This window comes from Euleptes europaea, chromosome 10, assembly GCF_029931775.1.
Source record: "Euleptes europaea isolate rEulEur1 chromosome 10, rEulEur1.hap1, whole genome shotgun sequence".
In the NCBI taxonomy this organism is placed as follows: domain Eukaryota; kingdom Metazoa; phylum Chordata; class Lepidosauria; order Squamata; family Sphaerodactylidae; genus Euleptes; species Euleptes europaea.
In genome coordinates, this window is record NC_079321.1 from 30,011,629 (window position 1) to 30,030,734 (window position 19,106).

At 45.9% G+C, this 19,106-nt stretch overlaps 1 protein-coding gene across 1 annotated transcript; it reads right to left on the reverse strand.

The window, feature by feature from the left end:
* ID2 (inhibitor of DNA binding 2) lies at window positions 1-1,988 on the reverse strand. Its single transcript, XM_056856902.1, has 3 exons — window positions 1,634-1,988; window positions 1,264-1,328; window positions 1-620 (listed from the first exon to the last, which is right to left on the reverse strand). The coding sequence occupies exons 1-2, from the start codon at window positions 1,979-1,981 to the stop codon at window positions 1,272-1,274; spliced, it is 405 nt and encodes a 134-aa protein (XP_056712880.1). The 5' UTR covers window positions 1,982-1,988; the 3' UTR covers window positions 1-620; window positions 1,264-1,271.
* Window positions 1,989-19,106: the final 17,118 nt, after the last annotated feature.

A 19,106-nucleotide genomic window follows, 5' to 3' on the forward strand; every position in this document is an offset into this window, starting at 1 on the left:
TTCAGTAAACACACGTGATTTATTTTGATTTTGTATAAAAAAGGTTAAGTTTACAACTAAACTTTTATAAAAAGTTTAGCATGATTACGTACATCATTACCCTTTTTGCAGAAATAACGCATTTCTGCTACTATACAAGAAAACTCTAATTAAAGAGTTCAATGTTTCATTCCCATATTTATATATAAATATGTACACAGCATTCAGTTCTAGGTTTGTGTCAAAAAAGGATAATTTTTGACAAAGACTTCACTGAAAAACTGAACACTAAATCCTTCTAGTACTCACGCTCCACCTTTTGGAGGAAAAAAAGGCAAAGTCTGCTTTAAAATGGGCAATTCCTTTGAGTTTTTTTTTAACATTTAATTTCACTCCCGCTGTGGGAATAGTATATAAATGAAGCCTTCCAACTGGGGAAAGGGCATTTAAAAGTTTCTTCATAAATAATTAAGAATAAGTCCACGTTGTAGAATAGGGAAGATGTTGTCCACGATTTCTTTAAAACGTCCATTTAATTAGAGCTGGATTTTCCCTCCAGATACTGAAAAAAAATCAGATTCAGCATCTTGCCAAAAAAAGTCTCTTCTTGTGCAAAGAAAAAAAAACCCCTCAGCAAACACCTGCAAAAGATTGAAAAGAGGCGTATTTAGAAGAATGCTAACAGGGCAGAGATCCGGACAGACTGGCGCCAGGGAGGAAGCCACAGTTTTAACATTTAACCAAACACTCAAAGATTGGGCAAACCCTGGTGTCCAGATGCAGCAAGCACACTCCAATTCTCTCTCGCTCACACACAAAACGTCTAGGGGGCGTGATTGGAAGAACACCCAATTGCCTATATAATCTGTATTTGGATCAATGTCTGCAGTGCTTAAGAGGCACCAGGCAGCCTCTTGGAGTAATTATTAGATTACAAGTTCTTCAACTGATCCCAGAAACATATTGTAATGCAACTTTCACTGTCCCAAGGTAGGTTTAAGAGAGGCTGTGTCATTCAACAAACAGCGGATAATGTTAAGAGCATACAGTTTATGCCTCACCTACTATGTGTTTTGTGATTTAGTTGCAGTTCAGTTTTTTTTAAACAACTCAGTTTAGATATGCTAGAATCCTGAAACACTTCTCAGAGCGAGCTCTCCGAACTCCAGACAGATACATATTTGCATATATGCACAGGCGTACGCGCATTCCTTGCCCTCTGACTAGAGAGTAATTTAGATCATACAGATAATTCTTTTAAAAAACCAGAAACTGAGCACTTACCGACTCATCTAGCCACAAAGTGCTTTGCTGTCATTTGACATTAACTCTGAAGGAAATTCAGCTGCCTGTAAGGGAGAGGAGGGAGACAGAGAAAGAGGGGTGTTAAGCATCTTAACCGTTCAAAAAAACTCCAGGTGCACTAAGTCATCGGGCATTACCGGGAATAATTTCTATTTTCCACCAATGGGGTGGCATTTCAGTTCTGGTGCCTACACCCCAATTTTAGGAACGTGGTTCCCCCCCTTCCTTTATTCCAGCCACCAAACAGATTCAAACCAACAACAATGCCATTAATCAAAGCCGATTGAAAGATTATTTATAGGTGAAAAACAGCTTGGGAGAAGCCAGCCAAGGCTAGTAGGGCGCTTACCTGTAAGGTCAAGATGCTGATGTCCGTGTTTAAGGTGGTCAGAGGGGTTCTGGAGGAAGGGTTTTGTCCCGGTCTCTGGTGATGGAGGCCGACGATGCTGGGGTGCGTGTCCAGGGCGATCTGCAGGTCCAGAATGTAGTCGATGACGTGCTGCAGGATTTCCATTTTGCTCACTTTCTTGTTCTGGGGGATGCTGGGCACCAGCTCTTTCAATTTGGAATAGCAGTCGTTCATGTTGTACAGCAGGCTCATCGGGTCGTCCACCGGGGTCTTGCTCCGGGATATACCCAGGCTGTGTTCCGAGAGGCTGTTTTTCCGGACGGATCGCACGGGGCTGAAAGCCTTCATTGCTGGAGGAAGGGGGAAAAGAGCCCCCCCGGCTTGCACGCGGTGGGGGAGAGAGAGAAGCGCCTCCGCCTCTTTCTGCTGCTCCCTGCTCCTCTCGCCCGCCCTCGCTGCCTCCTTCCTCCTCGCAGCTGCCCGAACCCGGTCAGAATGAAGCCGAAACCGCCTGTCCGGGCTTTTATACGGCACGTTCTGCAGCTGATCAAGCCAGCCTGTGCCGGCTGCTGCGATTGGAGGCGCTCCGCGTGTCCGTCAGGCGCGCGGACAGCCGGGGAGAAGGCCCAGACCTTCCGCGTTCTCAGCCAATCCCGGGCGAGGGGGGCGTGTCCCGAGCACAGCTGCGGGTAGTAAATACTGTGCGCCGAGCGCGGGGTCCGTTGATGCACGGGGAGGTTTCGCCGCCTTGGATTTGCTGCTCTATAGATGCACGTTTTCCCTATCTGAGTTCTCAAAACTCTGCATTGGGGGCTTATTGTTGAGAATTTGGAGGGGGGGGGAATGCGCAAATCCGAGGCAAAACCTCCCATAATCTCACCAAAAGGGCTCGCGAGCAAAGAGCAGAACCGGGAAGTGGAGTGCATCTCGATTGTAGGGACTAGCGTTCTGGCTGCCTTCCAAGCAGCAAGCTTCAGGACATCTTCACACATACTGAACGATGCACTTTCAATCCACTTTATGAATGCACTTTAACGATCGTTTTCAAGTGGGTTTTGCCGTTTCACGCAGTAAAATCCAGCTGCAACGTGGATTGAAAGTGCATTATTCGGCATGTGTGCAAAGCGCCTTCCGCTCAACGTTATAACGATTGAAAAAAGCACAACTCAATCTTGACTCAGTAAATGATGGCAACATCACACGCACACAGCCCCTCCCCCTTCCAAAGCAAAAGATTGGTGTGATATGCATGCACATTGTTTCAAAAGGGAAAGGGCATGATCAGAACAGCAAGAGCAACTGTGAATCTTGTTTGCTGGCATTTGGGGGTGTGGCAAGTTCTGGTCGCCCAAAGACTGTTATGACGTGAAATGTGAATTGCAGGCGGTCCAAGTTTATGACAGAGAGGCAAGAGAGAGCTTTTAAGAAGTGTACGAGCTGCTTTTAGACTGTGTACTTCCCAAACTTCATCAAAATCGTTGTGCCGCACGTAGTTGCTTTTTAAAAAGATGAGATTTCTGCCAGCACAACAGTGGATGCTGTAAGAGGAGGCACTGCAGGAAAGGAAACTGTAACTCAGTCAGGCACATCTGTCAAACATGCAAGACCAAATTGAATGGTCCCCTCTGCCAGCGGCAGAGTATTTGACCTCTGAGAAAGTAATGGAGGGAGTTTTCAGAGACTGAAAAGTTACTCAGTTGCTAATCTAACAATTGGAAAGTGAACCTGCATTTCCAGTACCTGGTGTGTACATATTGCCCATTAAAGACTTCTGATTCATGTTCCATCCTTGCTTATATGGAATTGAAAGACACAAAGGAATCCTAGAGACAATTATGAATCCTTGCAAGTGTGGGGTTTTTATGTAGCTTTGCTGAAGGTAATCCTTGGAACTGGTACTGCCAGGTAGATTGAACAGACTGCTGGACTTGATGGGCCTTGGTCTGATCCAGCAGGGCCTTTCTTATGTTCTTATTTCAAACATAAAATTACAACTTTGGGATTAAAAAATAAATCTTTCACCACCATTACCTTAAAATAATCTGACAATGAAAATAGCAAATCACTACACCACTGTATTGTTCTCTATGTTTAATTATCACAGGAGAGTTCATGTTAAATATAATCCTGTTAAGATTATATGGGGGAGCAATGTCTGTACAGGTCAGAATGCGTTCTCCTGGCTGAGAGAGAACTGATTACGAAGACTGGGACAGAATTCCAAAAAAAGCCATGCATTTCGTTCCCTTTGTCCTCTTTGGAAAAGCTTCACACATTGTAATCTTCTGAGAGGCCCAGAATTTATCATAATCTGCAGTAATTTGTAATTTCAGCCCCAGCATGTCCCCCTCAAACTTGGTGCTTGTCTCCGAAAACCCCAGAACCCAAGTTCAGCCCTTCAAACAGCAATGTAAATAGGCCTGCAGCCAAAGTTCAGGCTGGTAAAGCCCAACCCAACACCTGCCCTCAAACAGGCCATGGAGAATACCCTCTCCTCCCAACACGCCCCCAACACTAATTGCTCATACCTGACCCAGTGTGTCCACTAGAGATGGCCGCCCTTACAGATGAAAAGAACAGGTGGCCGCTTCTCCCTTATGCACCCCATGAAATACATGAGTTGGAGATACCTGATGCTCTTCCTTTGTGTGAAGTTCACACTTTAGTAATACCCCCTCTATTCCTTCTTTCATTTTTATCCTGCTCTTCCTCTGATGAGCTCGGAGTGGAGTACATGTTCTGCCCTCCCCGCACACACAAGATATGTTGTTTGAATGGGGACTACCACATGAATAAGCATCACTGTGGTATGGAGGAGTGTTCTGCTCATGTTTTGCTGCGGAAGATGTAAGGGAGGCTGCAGCAACTGCCACGATCAACATATGAACCAAAGTTTACAATCTCCCTTCCTCCAGCGTGGTGTAGTATTTAAGAGCGGTGGACTTTAATCTAGAGAACCGGGTTTGATTCCCCACTCCTCCACATGAGCGGCAGACTCTAGTCTGGTGAACCGAGTTGGTTTCCCCACTCTTCCACATGAAGCCAGCTGGGTGACCTTGGGCTAGACACAGTTCTCTCAAACCTCTCTCCGCCTCATCTACCTCACAAGGTGTCTGTTGTGGGGAGAGGATGGGAAGGAGATTGTAAGCCAGTTTGATTCTCCTCAAAAGGAGAATCTTCTCCTCCCACTCCTCCCTCCCTCCTGCCCCTCTCTCTCCTTGCTGCTCCCTGACACACGCACTGTTTGTGGAAGGCTTTGCAACCCCAATGCAAGATTATATTTCTATTATCTTCCTAACTGATAAACTTAAATTCGAGAAGTCCAAGCCTTGGCTTCATCTTCTCCTTCATCTGGAGAAATGACGGGGAGGGAGGCTGCAATCCAGCACACATTTATGCTACTTCCAGTGCAATCTGAAGAATGCTTTCCCAGTACTAAGCCCCACTGAATAGACCTGAGTAGGATTCTGTTTAGGATCGCTCTCTTCAATAACATTGAAGCGACGTGTTTGAAAAGCAAGTGTGTACAAGACTATAGCCCAGATCTTCATCACTAACTTTCCCCCCCCTTGAAGCCAATCAGTACTTTTTATGAATATTAATAATCTCTATTAAGTGCTGTGTAGATAGACCATTTGCATGTTTGCCTGGCAGTGTTCCAGTGCTGCTTATTATTAAACTCACCTAGGATAACTCAAATTAAAAATACACAAGGTTCAACCCACAGCTACGCTATCAAGGTGTTTTCTCATAGTCAGTATATTCTTCGGGTGGTGTTTGGGGAAGGGTCTTTGATAATTGTTTTCTAATTTCATTTTAATTCAAAACTAGACTAGATCACAGTAAATACAGCATATTTTATCACTGCAATTTATTTTTGTGTGCCTAGAAAAATATTCTGTCATTATTGCAGAACTTTGAAAAATGAAGGGTAGTGGTCCTAAAGGAAAACAAACGGTGTTGTTGAACCCTGAGTTTCTGACATATGGCAATTTAATTGAATACATGGGGCATGATCCAGCTAAAGTTTAAGCCTCAGGTTTACTTGAACGGGAAAGTTAAGCAAGTGGTTAAATCTCTCTTCCTGAAATCAGTGAAACTGAAAGGGTTAGCTCTGGCTCAATCATGCTTTTTGATGAAATGCTGATCTTTCTTTCAGAGGACACTGGGTAACAATCTTGGGTGCCATGCAAAACTAAACAATTTCCAATAGGAAAGCTTATGCGCATACTTAACTTTCCTGTTGAAATGATGGGACTCCAAAGTGCTTTCACTTGGCAGAACAGTATCCCTCCTGTAATATTAATATCATTGCTCAGTTGAGAAGAAGATGCACTCCAGGTGTCTTTCAAAAGTTAAAATTATGTTTGTGGATACATCCCCTTTGCAACGTTTAGGGTCAAATTCACCTTGAGCAGGGCCTTGAGCAGCACGTTATTCAGACAAGATTTGCTTTGATCCTACCTACTTCATACTCCTTATTTGCATCAGTTGGCGTGACTGACCACCTGAATAATTTTGCTATAAACCAGATATATGCACCTATTGATAGAGGTGCATTAGCAATTGAAACGTGAGAGCTTATTCGCACATCCAGACCTGACACTGAAGGTCAGGAGATTGAAGGCAAGTGCAAGAAAGTAAATCTTAAATGGCTTTAAAAGGTGATCAGAGATTCATGGAGAATAGATCTGATTGGGACCTTTATTTTTGGTAGGCAGTATATCTCTGAATACCAGTTGCTAGGGTGCAACAACAGGAGAATGTTTTGCACTGTGAGTCCCTACTGTGGGCCTTCCTGGGCATCTGTTCAGCCTCTGGACCACTGGTTTGATCCCGCAGGGCTCTTATGTTATGTCACAAAATACTAATTCAAGCTGCACTGATGAAAAGAAAAAAGGTGTGTGTGTGAATACAATCGTTAGCAAAAGGATTTGTGAATCAGATCCCCAATGTTGTCATTAGAGGGCCCAAAGGTTTGCAAGAAGCAATGGCTCTCTTCTCCCTCTTAGCAGAATAAAAATTTCAGAATATTTTAAAAGTGAATTTCTTGTCAAATACCCTTAGTGCCTCAGTGATCTGAGTATACAGCATCCAATTCTATAGGCATGGTAAATGGTTTTAACTTTTGTGTATGTGACTGCTTATTTTGGATTTAAAAAAAATCAATATATTGGCTATTGTTACAACCTTTCTCTGACTGGAAGAATTGGAATTAAGATTATATGGTTTTGGAAACCTCTTTTTTCTGAGATCTATTACTGACTTGAGCATTTCTATGGGAGCTTGGTTATGGTGCAGAGGGCTAGAGAAAGTAGCTATTTTTTGGTACTGCCTTAAAAACTGCGATGAATGCAGCGTGAGTTTCCCTCCCCTCTTTTCAAAATTCCAGTAGCAGTAAACAAATAGTTCTAGAGGTTGGGGGAAGAGGCAATAACCTGATTTTGTGTCCTGAATTCTGGATACACAAAAAAAGACTGCTCAACATCTGTTAGAAAAGACACCTTACCCCATCCCTCTACAAGCAAAATGTGGCTCTTTGCTCCTTGTCTGTGTACTGCAAGGGGGATGGGCATCATCCAAGCAGCTGTAAGGGCAATGGCGATGAATGAGCATAGATTCAATGTCCTCTTTGAGGTAAGCAGCCAAGGTGAGTGAGCTCTGGGCATGGATACCTTCCTAACAGTCCCTACAGACACGGGGAGCCGGTTTTCTATTACTCTGTTCAGCTTCGTGCTGCAGGGAGAGGAGCTAGGCAAGGGTGTGTAAGGTTTACAATCCCTGGCAAGGGGATAAAGAGAAGGTTTCCCCCCCTTCTGTAACTCCCCCCCCCACTCAGTATATGAGGAAGTATATGTCATTCTCCTGCCTAACCCTCAGGCACCTTGTGCTTCCCCACTGCAACAGTTAGAAGTGCTCCCTCCCACACACACACAGAGTGAGGCCACTTATGCACGGGAGGATTTGCCGCTCTCTAGATGCACATTTCCCCCATGCAAATTCTCAAAAATCTGCACGAGGACTTATTTTTGAATTTGGGGAACTCGGATGGGGGAAAACGTGCATCCAGGGAGCGGCAAAGCCAAGGCAAACCCCACCCCCCGTGCATAAATGGCCACAGGGTGAGGAAAAAAAACAGAACTCGTGTCCTTCCCTGCCTCGGGGCCTGCCTTCCCCACCGCATCAACCGCGCCCTCCTGCGCAGAGGGACTCCGGTCTAAGCCCGGCCGTGCAGAGCTGCTCCGCTCACAACCCGCTGGTTGCACGGGCTTGGACTGGGGCCCGACCCAGGGCTGCAGCGTCGCTCCGGCCCGAGCCCGCCGACCCCAGCGCTGCAAAACAAGAAGCCCAGCGTAGCATCGTTGCAAGACCCGTGTCGTCGCTCTGCCTGGGCTAGGGCCATTGGTGCGCGGGAGGTTCCGGCCTTGGGTTTGCCGCTCTCTAGAGGCACGTTTCCTCCATCCGGGTTCTCACGGCCCCAAAACAAGCCCCCTCGCCCTCCCCCTCGCCTAGAGAGCGGCCCAGTCCAAGGCAAAACCTCCCATGCATCAAGGGCCCAGCGCTGTCAACCCGCCTCCCCTCCTGCGCCTGGCCTGGCCAGGGCGGGCGGCGAGGCTTTCCCCTCGGCCAGGCAGCGCGCAGCCGTCCCCCTTCTCCCACCCCGAGCTCTCCTCGGGGCCGCGGCCTTCCTCCTCCTCCTCCTCCTCCTCCTCCTCTCCCTTCCAGAGGCCGACTGCGCGGCGCCAGCCCCGTGACGTCACTCCCCTCCGCCCGGGCCAGGCCGGCGGCGCCGCTCAGGCGGCTGCCATGGCAACCGGGGCTGGGCCCTGTGCCGTGGGAGGCTGCGGCAGGCCTCGGCCCAGCTTGGCGGCGGCGGCGGCTTGTCTTTCTTACCCGGGCGGCCGGCGCACCTGCAGTGGGGCTCTTGCAAGGGCGGGAGGGAAGCCAAGGCCGGGCTGCAATGAAGCGCTCCCGAGAGCGAGGAGGAAGGAGAGGGGAGTCCCTGCGGCCTCACCCATGTGCTGCAAAGCTGCTGCTGCTGCTGCGGGGGTGGGGGTTCACCTGCCTTCCTGCCAGCCCTGGCACCAGCACATCCCCTTCTGGGCTGCCTCCTCTCCTCTCCGTCCCTCGCTGCCTTTGGTTCAAGAGTCCAGTAGCACCTTCAAGAAAAGGGCAAGAGTCCAGTAGCACCTTAAAGACTCACAAAAATATTTTCTGGCAGGGTGTGCGCTTTCGTGAGCCACAGCGCATACCCTGCCAGAAAATATTTTTGTTAAGTCTTTAAGGTGCTACTGGACTCTTGCCCTTTTCTTGAAGGTGCTGCTGGACTCTTGCCCTTTTCTTTTAAGGTGCTGCTAGACTCTTGCCCTTTTCTTTAAGGTGCTGCTGGACTCTTGCCCTTTTCTTTAAGGTGCTGCTGGACTCTTGCCCTTTTCTTTAAGGTGCTGCTGGACTCTTGCCCTTTTCTTTAAGGTGCTGCTGGACTCTTGCCCTTTTCTTTAAGGTGCTACTAGACTCTTGCCCTTTTCTTTAAGGTGCTACTGGACTCTTGCCCTTTTCTTTAAGGTGCTACTGGACTCTTGCCCTTTTCTTTAAGGTGCTACTAGACTCTTGCCCTTTTCTTTAAGGTGCTACTGGACTCTTGCCCTTTTTAAGGTGCTACTAGACTCTTGCCCTTTTCTTGAAGGTGCTACTGGACTCTTGCCCTTTTCTACTACTGCAGACAGACTAACGCGGCGACCCACTGGGAATTGCCTTTGGTTCAACACACCCATCTCTGCTGGTGCCTTTGTAGGCAATTCAAAGATAACAGGCGTCTATGGAATCCTGCAGATGGAAGGGGCCATGCAGGCAGGGCCGGTGCCAGTCATTTTGGCGCCCCAGGTCAAGGCGAACTCCTTGTGCCCCCACCCCCATTGCTAACCCCTTTTGAAAAACAGATGCCCTGTAGGAAATAAAAATAAAAACACAAAATATTGTATGTTGTATAATTAATTCTGTTCCATAGCACTGTTGTGGTAGGTAAAGGTAAAGGTGCTAGCACTGGGTCATTCCTGACCCATGGGGTGACGTCACATCCCGACGTTTTCTAGGCAGACTTTGTTTGTGGGGTGGTTTGCCAGTGCCTTCCCCAGTCATCTTCCCTTTACCCCCAGCAAGCTGAATACTTTTTCCAAGGAACTAATCTGTTTAAAAACTGTGCCCCTCGGGCCAGTTATGCGCCCCTCTGAGGTCTGCACGTCTAATGGTCGCACCGGCCCTGGGTACAGGGCATGTAGTCCAACCCCCTGCTTAATGCAGGATCAGCCTCGAGCATCTCTGAAAAGTTTGTCCAGCCTCTGCTTAAAGACTGCCAATGAGGGGGAGCTCACTACCATATAATTTAAGACTTTAATACTGGCGGTATTCTTTAAGACTATTCCCAACTCATTTTTTTAAGTTCCAAACAATTCTGTGGGTAAAGGGCCAGGGCTGCTCTGGAGTAACTCACTGGATTTAGTTTTTATGGGCGTAGCAAACTGTTTTTTTCTAGGAACTCAGCACCGTTGAGTGACTCCTGTGAGTTTAGATTGCATACAGGATTGCATTTTAACAGCTCAGTTCTATGCATGTTTACTCAGAAATAACCCCCATTTCATTCCATGGTGCTTATTCCCAGAAAAGGGTGCACAGGATTACAGACTAGCAATGCAATCCTATGCACACCCCCTCAGGGATTAGTTCCATTATGTCCAATGGCGTGTACTCCCAGTTAACTGTGCATTATGGTGATCACACACGCTCAATGTGAAAAATAAATTTATTCAGAAAGGGCCAAATTACGAGAATCGCGCTAAGTTTTTAAAAAAATCCTTTGTGTTAACTACCCTGTAGTCTTGTCTGATACATGGAATTGTAACAAAGCAGTGCAAATGTCATATTTTCTACCTTGACAAAATGCAATAAATCTGTGCTTGGATTCTCTAAATGTATGTCGGCGTTTGAGAAATCCTCATGGACTGGGCGATCTCTCTTGCTTAAAACCAATGACTTTCTCAGCTGCCTTGACCTTTTTTCTCCCTCTGGTTTGCATCGAGTCGCCAATCTTTCAAAGAAAGTCAAGTTTTAGAAAAGTTTGAGGGGGGGAGGGGGGCTTGCAATTGTTACAGAATCTCTGAAGTGCACTGATCTCGAACAGCCTTTTCTGCTCTCACAAAGGATTTCCCTGTTACTTTGGTTCCGGTCACAAAATAAAAGCGAGCGAGAGAAATAAATTAACTGGGGAGAGATAAGGTCTGGAAAACAATCTGGAATTGCCAGTGTTGGTGGGAGCTCTGCAGGGCTGGCGTCAGGAAGTCTGCGCCGCCTTCTATTACTGTTGATCCAGCTTTATGCAGCTGCACTCAGTACAATTAGCTTGTAGAAACAATCCTGCTGTAGGCAGCTTTTCCCCTTCAAAGCGCTTTTCTGTACTGACCTCCCCCCGCCTTCCTATACACACACCGTAATGCTGGAAATCAAGTCACAAGCCGATCGCTGTTTGGGCAACATCCTCTATGGGAATTCATTAACCCCCCCCCCTCCGTCCCAGAGATCCAACAAGAGATTGTTTGTCCAGAACGAAACTTGCAGCTTAATATTACGATGTAACCCATACAGAGGGGGGGAAAACCCGCCCCCCTATAACAAGAAACACATTGTGCTCTTGTTCTTTCTTGAAGAGAGAGAAAAAAAGAGGGGTGGGGCGTAGAAAAAAAGCGGGTTTAGCCAACTTCTAAAAGTTTGCCATCAAAATGATTGATTGTTTTTTTGTAAGCATCCGATGATCAACAGCCCCCTCCCCCCAAGTTACAAGTCATGCAGAAGTGGTCTCCCCCTTTTGGCCCTCTGCAAGCCCCCCCCCCCCAGTTTGTACACTCGGATGCTGCTGACTCATTTCCTCCTTTTTGCACCCCCCCCCCAAGTCAAGATGCCCAGGGCCGCGGACGGAGAGGGCCCCCGCTGAAACAGGCGCAGCTCCTTCCGAAGGGCCCTCCGTCCCTCCCGCTTGACCCTTCCGACTCGAGCAGCCAACGCCGGCCCGGCCGCCGGCCCCGCCCGCGTTGCGGAACACCAGGCGCCGCTGTTGCAAACGCGCTGCCACACGCCTGGCGCGTGCTGCCGTGTGTAAACCCTGGCCGCCGGTGGCTCCGGTCCGGCGCTGGGGAGGGGATGCGCGCAGGCGTGGCTTTCCTCTTGCAGGCAGCTGCAGCAGTAGCGAGGGCAGCCCTTGTCCCAGCTGTGGCCTGGAGCAAAAAAGGGACCGCCTTTTTCTAGTTTTTGGCTAGCCTACAGTGGCTAGCCTTTCAGGGCTGTTTTGTTTTGTTTCGGTACTAGGGCCATGGTCCCAGAAGAACTTTGTTTCCAGGAACGCGAGTTCTAGGATGTTGTCCTTCTTCCCCAGGCACTGCGAGTGCTTCTTATTTCAGAATGTGTTCGCGAGGCTCTTCCCGAAACGCTTAAAAAAAAAAAAAACTTTTAAAAATGCTGATGTTTGCAATAGTAGAAAAGAGCAAGAGTCCAGTAGCACCTTAAAGACTAACAAAAATATTTTCTGGCAGGGTATGAGCTTTCATGAGCCACTGCTCACTTCTTCAGATACCTGAAGAATACCTTCTTCAGATACCTTCTTCAGATACCTGAAGAAGTATCTGAAGAAGTGAGCTGTGGCTCACGAAAGCTCATACCCTGCCAGAAAATATTTTTGTTAGTCTTTAAGGTGCTACTGGACTCTTGCTCTTTTCTACTACTGCAGACAGACTAACATGGCTACCCACTGTGATGTTTGCAATGTTTCTGTCATGCTGCTCCTGGCAATCCGAGAGCACTTCTGTGCATACATCTGCTTCTGGTTTTTCTTGCAGCCTATCTAGAAGGTCATGCAGTACACTGAACCCCCACACTGTGATCATATTAAAGTTTAAGGGGGGGGGGTTATAGTACGTAAGAACATGCTAGATCAGACCAAGGCCCACCAAGTCCAGCAGTCTGTTCACACAGTGGCCAACCAGGTGCCTCTAGGAAGCCCACAAACAAGACGACTGCAGCAGCACCATCCTCCCTGTGTTCCACAGCACCTAATATATTCAGCGTGCTCTTCTGATCCTGGAGAGTATAGTTATGCATCACGGCTAGTATCCATTTTAACTAGGAGCCATGAATACTCCTCTCTTCCATGAACATGTCCACTCCCTTCTTAAAGCCTTTCAAGTTGGCAGCCATCACCACATCTTGGAGCAGGGAAATCCACAATTTAACTATGCGTTGTATGAAGAAATACTTCCTTTTATCAGTTTTGAATCTCTCACCCTCCAGCTTCTGCATATGACCCCGCATTCTAGTATTATGAGAGAGGGAGAAAAGCTTCTCCCTGTCCAGTCTCTCCAAATCATGCATACTTTTATAGACCTCTATCATGTCTCCCCTTAACCTCCTTCTTTCCAGGCTAAACAGCCCAGTAAGAAAATGGCAGCATGAAAGAGAAATGTGAAGTGGACATGCAGAAGGGAGGTGCTGCCCATAGGTCCTTCCTGTGGCACACTCAGTGTATGCCCTTGAGTGTCCAGGGTCACACTTAGCACCTTCATACTTCACAGGAGTGATTCTTCCCTGCACAGATGCACTACCCATGGGTGGATGGATCACTCTAGGGCTAATTGTAAGCAGTCGGACCCCTCCTCCTGCTAAGGGGTGCCACGAAGGCACAGGGGCCAAAGACTGGCATAAGAGCAAGATGCTGCTCCTCACAAAATGGATGCCACTCTGAGAGTTTTGGGATCCACCTTGTGAGTCAAGCCTGGGCAGGAAGGCAATTGGCCATTGATCTTTTCTCCTGGCCCTAAGGTGTGCCTGACTGGACAATGGGGCTAGCAAATCTCCATTGTGTTACCCTAAGGTGATTTAATCAGCGCTCCAGGCAGACCATTACTTATCCTATCTGTACCCATCCCAGCAATCAATCGGTATTCAAGAATTCAGGCATTCTCTTGGGTCCTGACGACTTATTGCTGGAACCCCAGAAAAGCAATCAGAAGAAGCAATAGTCTCTGGCTTTCCTGCCAGCTCACCTCATACTGCCTCAGGATCCATTTTGGAATATAAATATTGGTCCTTTGGCCATTCATAGTGTGTGTGTGTGTTCTAGATCCGTGCGTGCATCCCCACTTGCATGTGGGCTCTTTCCTTTGCTCCTGGAAACGTTGGTCTTTTTCCTCTTCAGCTTCTTTCCCTGGACATCCCTTCAAGACTGGTAACTATCACCCATCCCTGAAACCCTATCCAACTTCCTCCCTTTTCTCTTAGTCAGCTCATGTATGCTTTGTGTGTGTATGCTTATTGCTTGAGATATGTTTCTTGTTTTACTATTTTTTATTCTTTAATAAAACAAATTTTAATCATACAACTGCCTGCTCACTTTACACACACACACATCTAAAATTTACACATCAAACACTGATGTATCTACAGTACTCGATGAAGTGCCTCATTAAACTGAGGCAACACTCCACCAGGAGCCACTGACAGTCATGGGAGTACATGTTTGGATAAGGGGTGTGCGTCCAACACGCATGTGCCTGTAACAATCACACTGGACTGTTTCAGGACACACCTTCAAATGTAATGGAGGAAATGGCCCTGGTTTTGTGTCCATCCAGATGCAGGATATTTCAGGATGTGAATTTGTCCAGGAAAAGAGGGTGGTGTTATGAGAATTCTCACTTCAGATGCTGCTCACACTTTTGGTTAGTTTTTCCAGGCAGGCAAAAGGCCAGCCCAACTTGGTCGAGATTGAAGGGACAGCCTTGAAACAGCCTTTCATGCAGAATCTGTCTTCTGCCTCCCTCAGGGAGCACACCGTGTGGAGCTGGCTCATTTCTTTAGCCCCTGTGTGACTATAGCTCTCGTTCTTGTGTTCAGTTGTGCCAGTCACTCTTCTGTCTGTTTCACTTTTCTCCTCCCCTTCCTCCTAGAAGTTCAGGATCTTGTACAAGTGGTTGGGGCTTACTAGCTTTTCTACTGGTGAAACAGAGAGAGAGGGTGATTTTACCCCTCCTGACTGTAGCCTTATCCCATGTGGCTTTTTAAAGATGAAAGTCACAATCCCTGGCATAGCCCTTTTGTGCCAGTGGGATAAGGATCAAATGCCTTATAACTGGAACATTAGTTTAATGAATGCTTGTAATGCAATTTATCATTTATGTCCCTTTTTTTGCCGTCAACTCACATCTGACTTATGGAGACCCCTGGTGGGGTTTTCAAGGCAAGAGACATTTGGAGGTGGTTTGCCATTTCCTGCCTCTGCCTCACAACCCTGGTATTCCTTGGAGGTCTCCCATCCAAATACTTGTCAGGGTTGACCTTGCTTAGCTTCTGAGATCTGATGAGATCAGGCTAGCCTGGACTATCCCAGTCAGTTATCAAGCATTATCAAGTATCCATAATTACATGCTCTTTAGTGGTTTAAAGGTGATAACTACTACTTTGAATTGGTCCTGGAAGTGACTAGGCAACCAGTATAGCTCTGTTAAGACTGGGGAAACATATTTTCAGTGTCTAGCACAGAGGTGTCAAGCATACGGCCCAGGGACCGGATTTGGCCCCTTGAGAGCTGTTATCCAGCCAGCTGAGGCAGCCTCCCCCCCACACTCTCGATCTGAGCTGGTGAGGCATGGCCTGGTCCGACCAAATGACATTAATGTCATATCCGGCCCTCATAACAAATTACTTTGACACCCCTGGTCTAGCACCTGTTAAGCCTAAACTCTTCCTAGAAGCTAAAGTGACCAAACTGAGGCTATCATACTTTGGTCACATTATGAGAAGACAAGAGTTGCTGGAAAAGACAATGCTAGGAAAAGGTGAAGGCAGCAGGAAAAGAGAAAGACCCAACATGAGATGGGTTGACTTAATCAAGGAAGCCAGGCCCTCAGTTCGCAAGACCTGAGCAAGGCTGTTAATGATAGGGTGTTTGGGCAGTCAGGTTGCCAGCTATGGGTTGGGAAATACCTGGAGATTTGGGGGAGGGGTGGAGCCTGAGGAAGGCAGAGTTTGGGGAGGGGAGAGACTTCAATGGGGTATAATGCTATAGAGTCTACTTTCCAAAGTGGCCATTTTCTCCAGGGCAACTGATCTCTGCCACCTGGAGATCTCATTGTAATAGCGGGAGATCTCCAGCCACCACCTGGAGGTTGGCAAGCCTATCTGGAGGTCATTAGTTCATAGGGTCACCATAAGTTGGACGTGACTTAACGGTACTTAGCACACACAGCACCTGTCAGCAATATTGCCATCACATCTCCCACTAGCTGAATCTTCTGAATTGTCTTCAAAGGCATGTTGCACAAGTCACAACCAGCCTCGTTGTGGTGAGAAAACATGTAACCCTATGGCTAAACATTGCCTGTACATGAATCGCGGCAGCTGTTCGTATGTGCTCAGATAATTCTTTGAATTGGATAAATGTATATTTCTTCCTCCAAGGAAAAGTTCAATTATCTGCGTGTGCCACATCTGCACTGCAGGAGGGGAAGTTATCTTCATTTTTGAATTTCTGCCACCCTATGCGATAACACAAGAATGTATCTGATCTTTATGGTTCCCTTGGATTCCTAAAGTGACCCCTGATTTTTATACTTAGGAGAAGTTATGAAGAAAATAAATCAGGGAATCTATTATGGAATTTCTGGATATAATCAGCTAAATGCAAAACAATGGCTGCCAGTTTTTTCTTTTCAAAAAGCCACCTCCTGTTTTACTCACCAAATATCATACTGAATTTCGTGGGCAGAACCCCATGGGAATAAGGTCCATAGAGATCCATTTTTTTCTTGCTGGAAGGCTTTGGGGAGCCAAATGGGATATTGGATTAGGAAGGAGATTGTGAAAATAAGGGTTTGAACATAAGAACATAAGAAAGGCCCTGCTGGATCAGACCAAGGCCCATCAAGTCCAGCAGTCTGTTCACACAGTGGCCAACCAGGTGCCTCTAGGAAGCCCACAAACAATTCAACTGCAGCAGCACCATCCTGCCTGTGTTTCACAGCACCTAATTTGTTCGGCATGCTCCTGTGATCCTGGAGAGAGAGTATGTGTGTTTGAGGAGGGGATCAATCTTTCTTATTTTGGGGGAAGGGGCAATAATGGGTTTGTATAATGCACCATACCTTTTTTTTGTGGCACTGCAGAAATAATAATAGCTTAAGGCTCATGGGGAGGTTTGAGACCTCTAGATTATGTATGAGCTAATTCTCATTGAATTTGGAGGCTCACTCAATTGACATTACCTTATTCTCCATTCTGACCCAGTAAGTCCAACAAGTCAGGAAGGGGAAAGTAACACAAAACAGATGCTTTCAGCAGGGTGGCTTAGCTGACACTACTATTACTGGTATTAGGGAGGTATCCATGGTGCTTATTATCAGTCATTTTCAAATATATGCCACAGCCCAGCTGTTGCTTAAAGTGATCCCGTACAATTTCTATGGTTTTGGCACATGACAACATGCTTGCACAGTTCAGTGGTGCTCTCCAGGACACAAATTTCCAAGAGATTTAAAACTAAGGATACAAATGTGGAATAATTCCTGTTCTAGAAGTGAACATTAGTGGTTGATAGGGTCTGGGTTGTTATGCAAAAAAACCCTGGGTCAAAGGTTGGTATATTTGCTATGTTACTCAATGTTGATTGGCTTAATAATGATTTTTGTAACAATGCAACAATTGTTGTTCTTACTTTTGCTTTTGGGCCAGCAGAATGGACACAATGTAAGTTGAAATCAGTACTTGATATACTGACAGGATAACTAAGGTTACCAACCTCCAGGTACTAGCTGGAGATCTCCTGCTATTACAACTGATCTCCAGCCAACAGAGATCAGTTCACCTGGAGAAAATGCCTGCTTTGGCAATTGGACTCTATGGCACTCGAAATTGAATAGAATATACAATAAAATAGTATAATAATACAATAAGCAATTAAACCAAACTGGGTTGTGAAGTTAGAGAAAGAATGCATCAATATAATTATAACAATATAAATTTTAAATGCATTAATTGTGACCTTATTCCCTTTATAAAAATGCCCTCATGAACAATTTTGGTTTGCATAGGTTGCAGAAGTCTTCCTGACCTCTTTAGGCAGGCCATTCCATGAGGTGGAGATCCCAACAGAGAAGGCACATGTACAGGCCACTGTTGATCTTACCTACTGGTATTTGCTCAGTGGCACTACATATCTAGAATAATATCTGTTTTGTGCTTGGAGAACCTCTAGCTTTATTTTTAATTTGAAGAGAAACCAAATGAACTAGAGCGTACAAACTTGCCACTAAGTTGCTTGAAATTCAAGGTGGAAGAAAATATGGGAATTTATTGTAGAAGCAACACCTGCCTCCCCTTGGGAAAATGACTGAATGTCCATTTTGTGTTCATTTGCTTACTATTCTGTACCTCCCATTTGCATCATTATGTCCTATTAATGAACTCGCATTCAAGATGTGATTTCTGTGTTTTTGATTTTAAAATGACAACAGAGAGCTATGCAATCTTTCTTGGGACGAAGTACCTATCCTGCACAACTATTAACAGAAGTTCTTTTGACTTGTTTATTCAACTGAACTGTAAACTGTAAAAAATTTGCTAACACAGGATCACATGGGACAGAGCAGCTCTACATGACTCAGCAGTTGTCATCTTAATGTTCAGGTGGCGCAGTTACATCATGGGAAGTACACTTTTCTGAGTAATCTACTATGCAAGTTCCATCTGTCGACCAGAATATTTCCTCACAAGCTTTTACTTGACTTTGTAAAAAGACACATTGTCTTAACCCTTCCTTGCTCATCGCAAGGCAATTGTCACAGTCTGTAGCCACCTGTACATTTAATCATTCCCTTTAGCTTGTACTGCATTTCTAAAGATATATTCTGCAGATATCAGAGTTTTTCATCTTCAAAGAAAACTTAATTGTACTGCCCCACCAAGATAGCTAAAACATACAGGAATGTTGCTATTAAGTGCCAAAAAATCCAGATGCTGTGTTAGACCTGTTTGATGCAAATTAACAAAAAGCAAATTTGCTTATTCTTTTCCCGTATGTGTATATTCTGAATCTATTTGTTTTGCAATAAATTAAAGTGTTATGACAAAGCTTTGTATACGAGGCAGGATAAGACAGACAAAGAAATGAAGAGCAGTTGAATTAATATTTGTATGAATGAGAGAGAGAGAGCTGCAGGCAAGCATATGATAATACAGAACATGATCCTGGGTATATTCAAACAACTTTCCCCCAAGAAATGTTACACATGAAAGTACTAAAAGTCCGGTGCTACACAAAAGAATTTGAAGCTATCTGTCAGTTTTCCACAGTGCAATTCTCACATCTTGGCCTAAATGGATGCAGTCTGTGGTTTCTAGAGCCCCTCAGAGAAATGAATCATGTTGAATTCCCAGA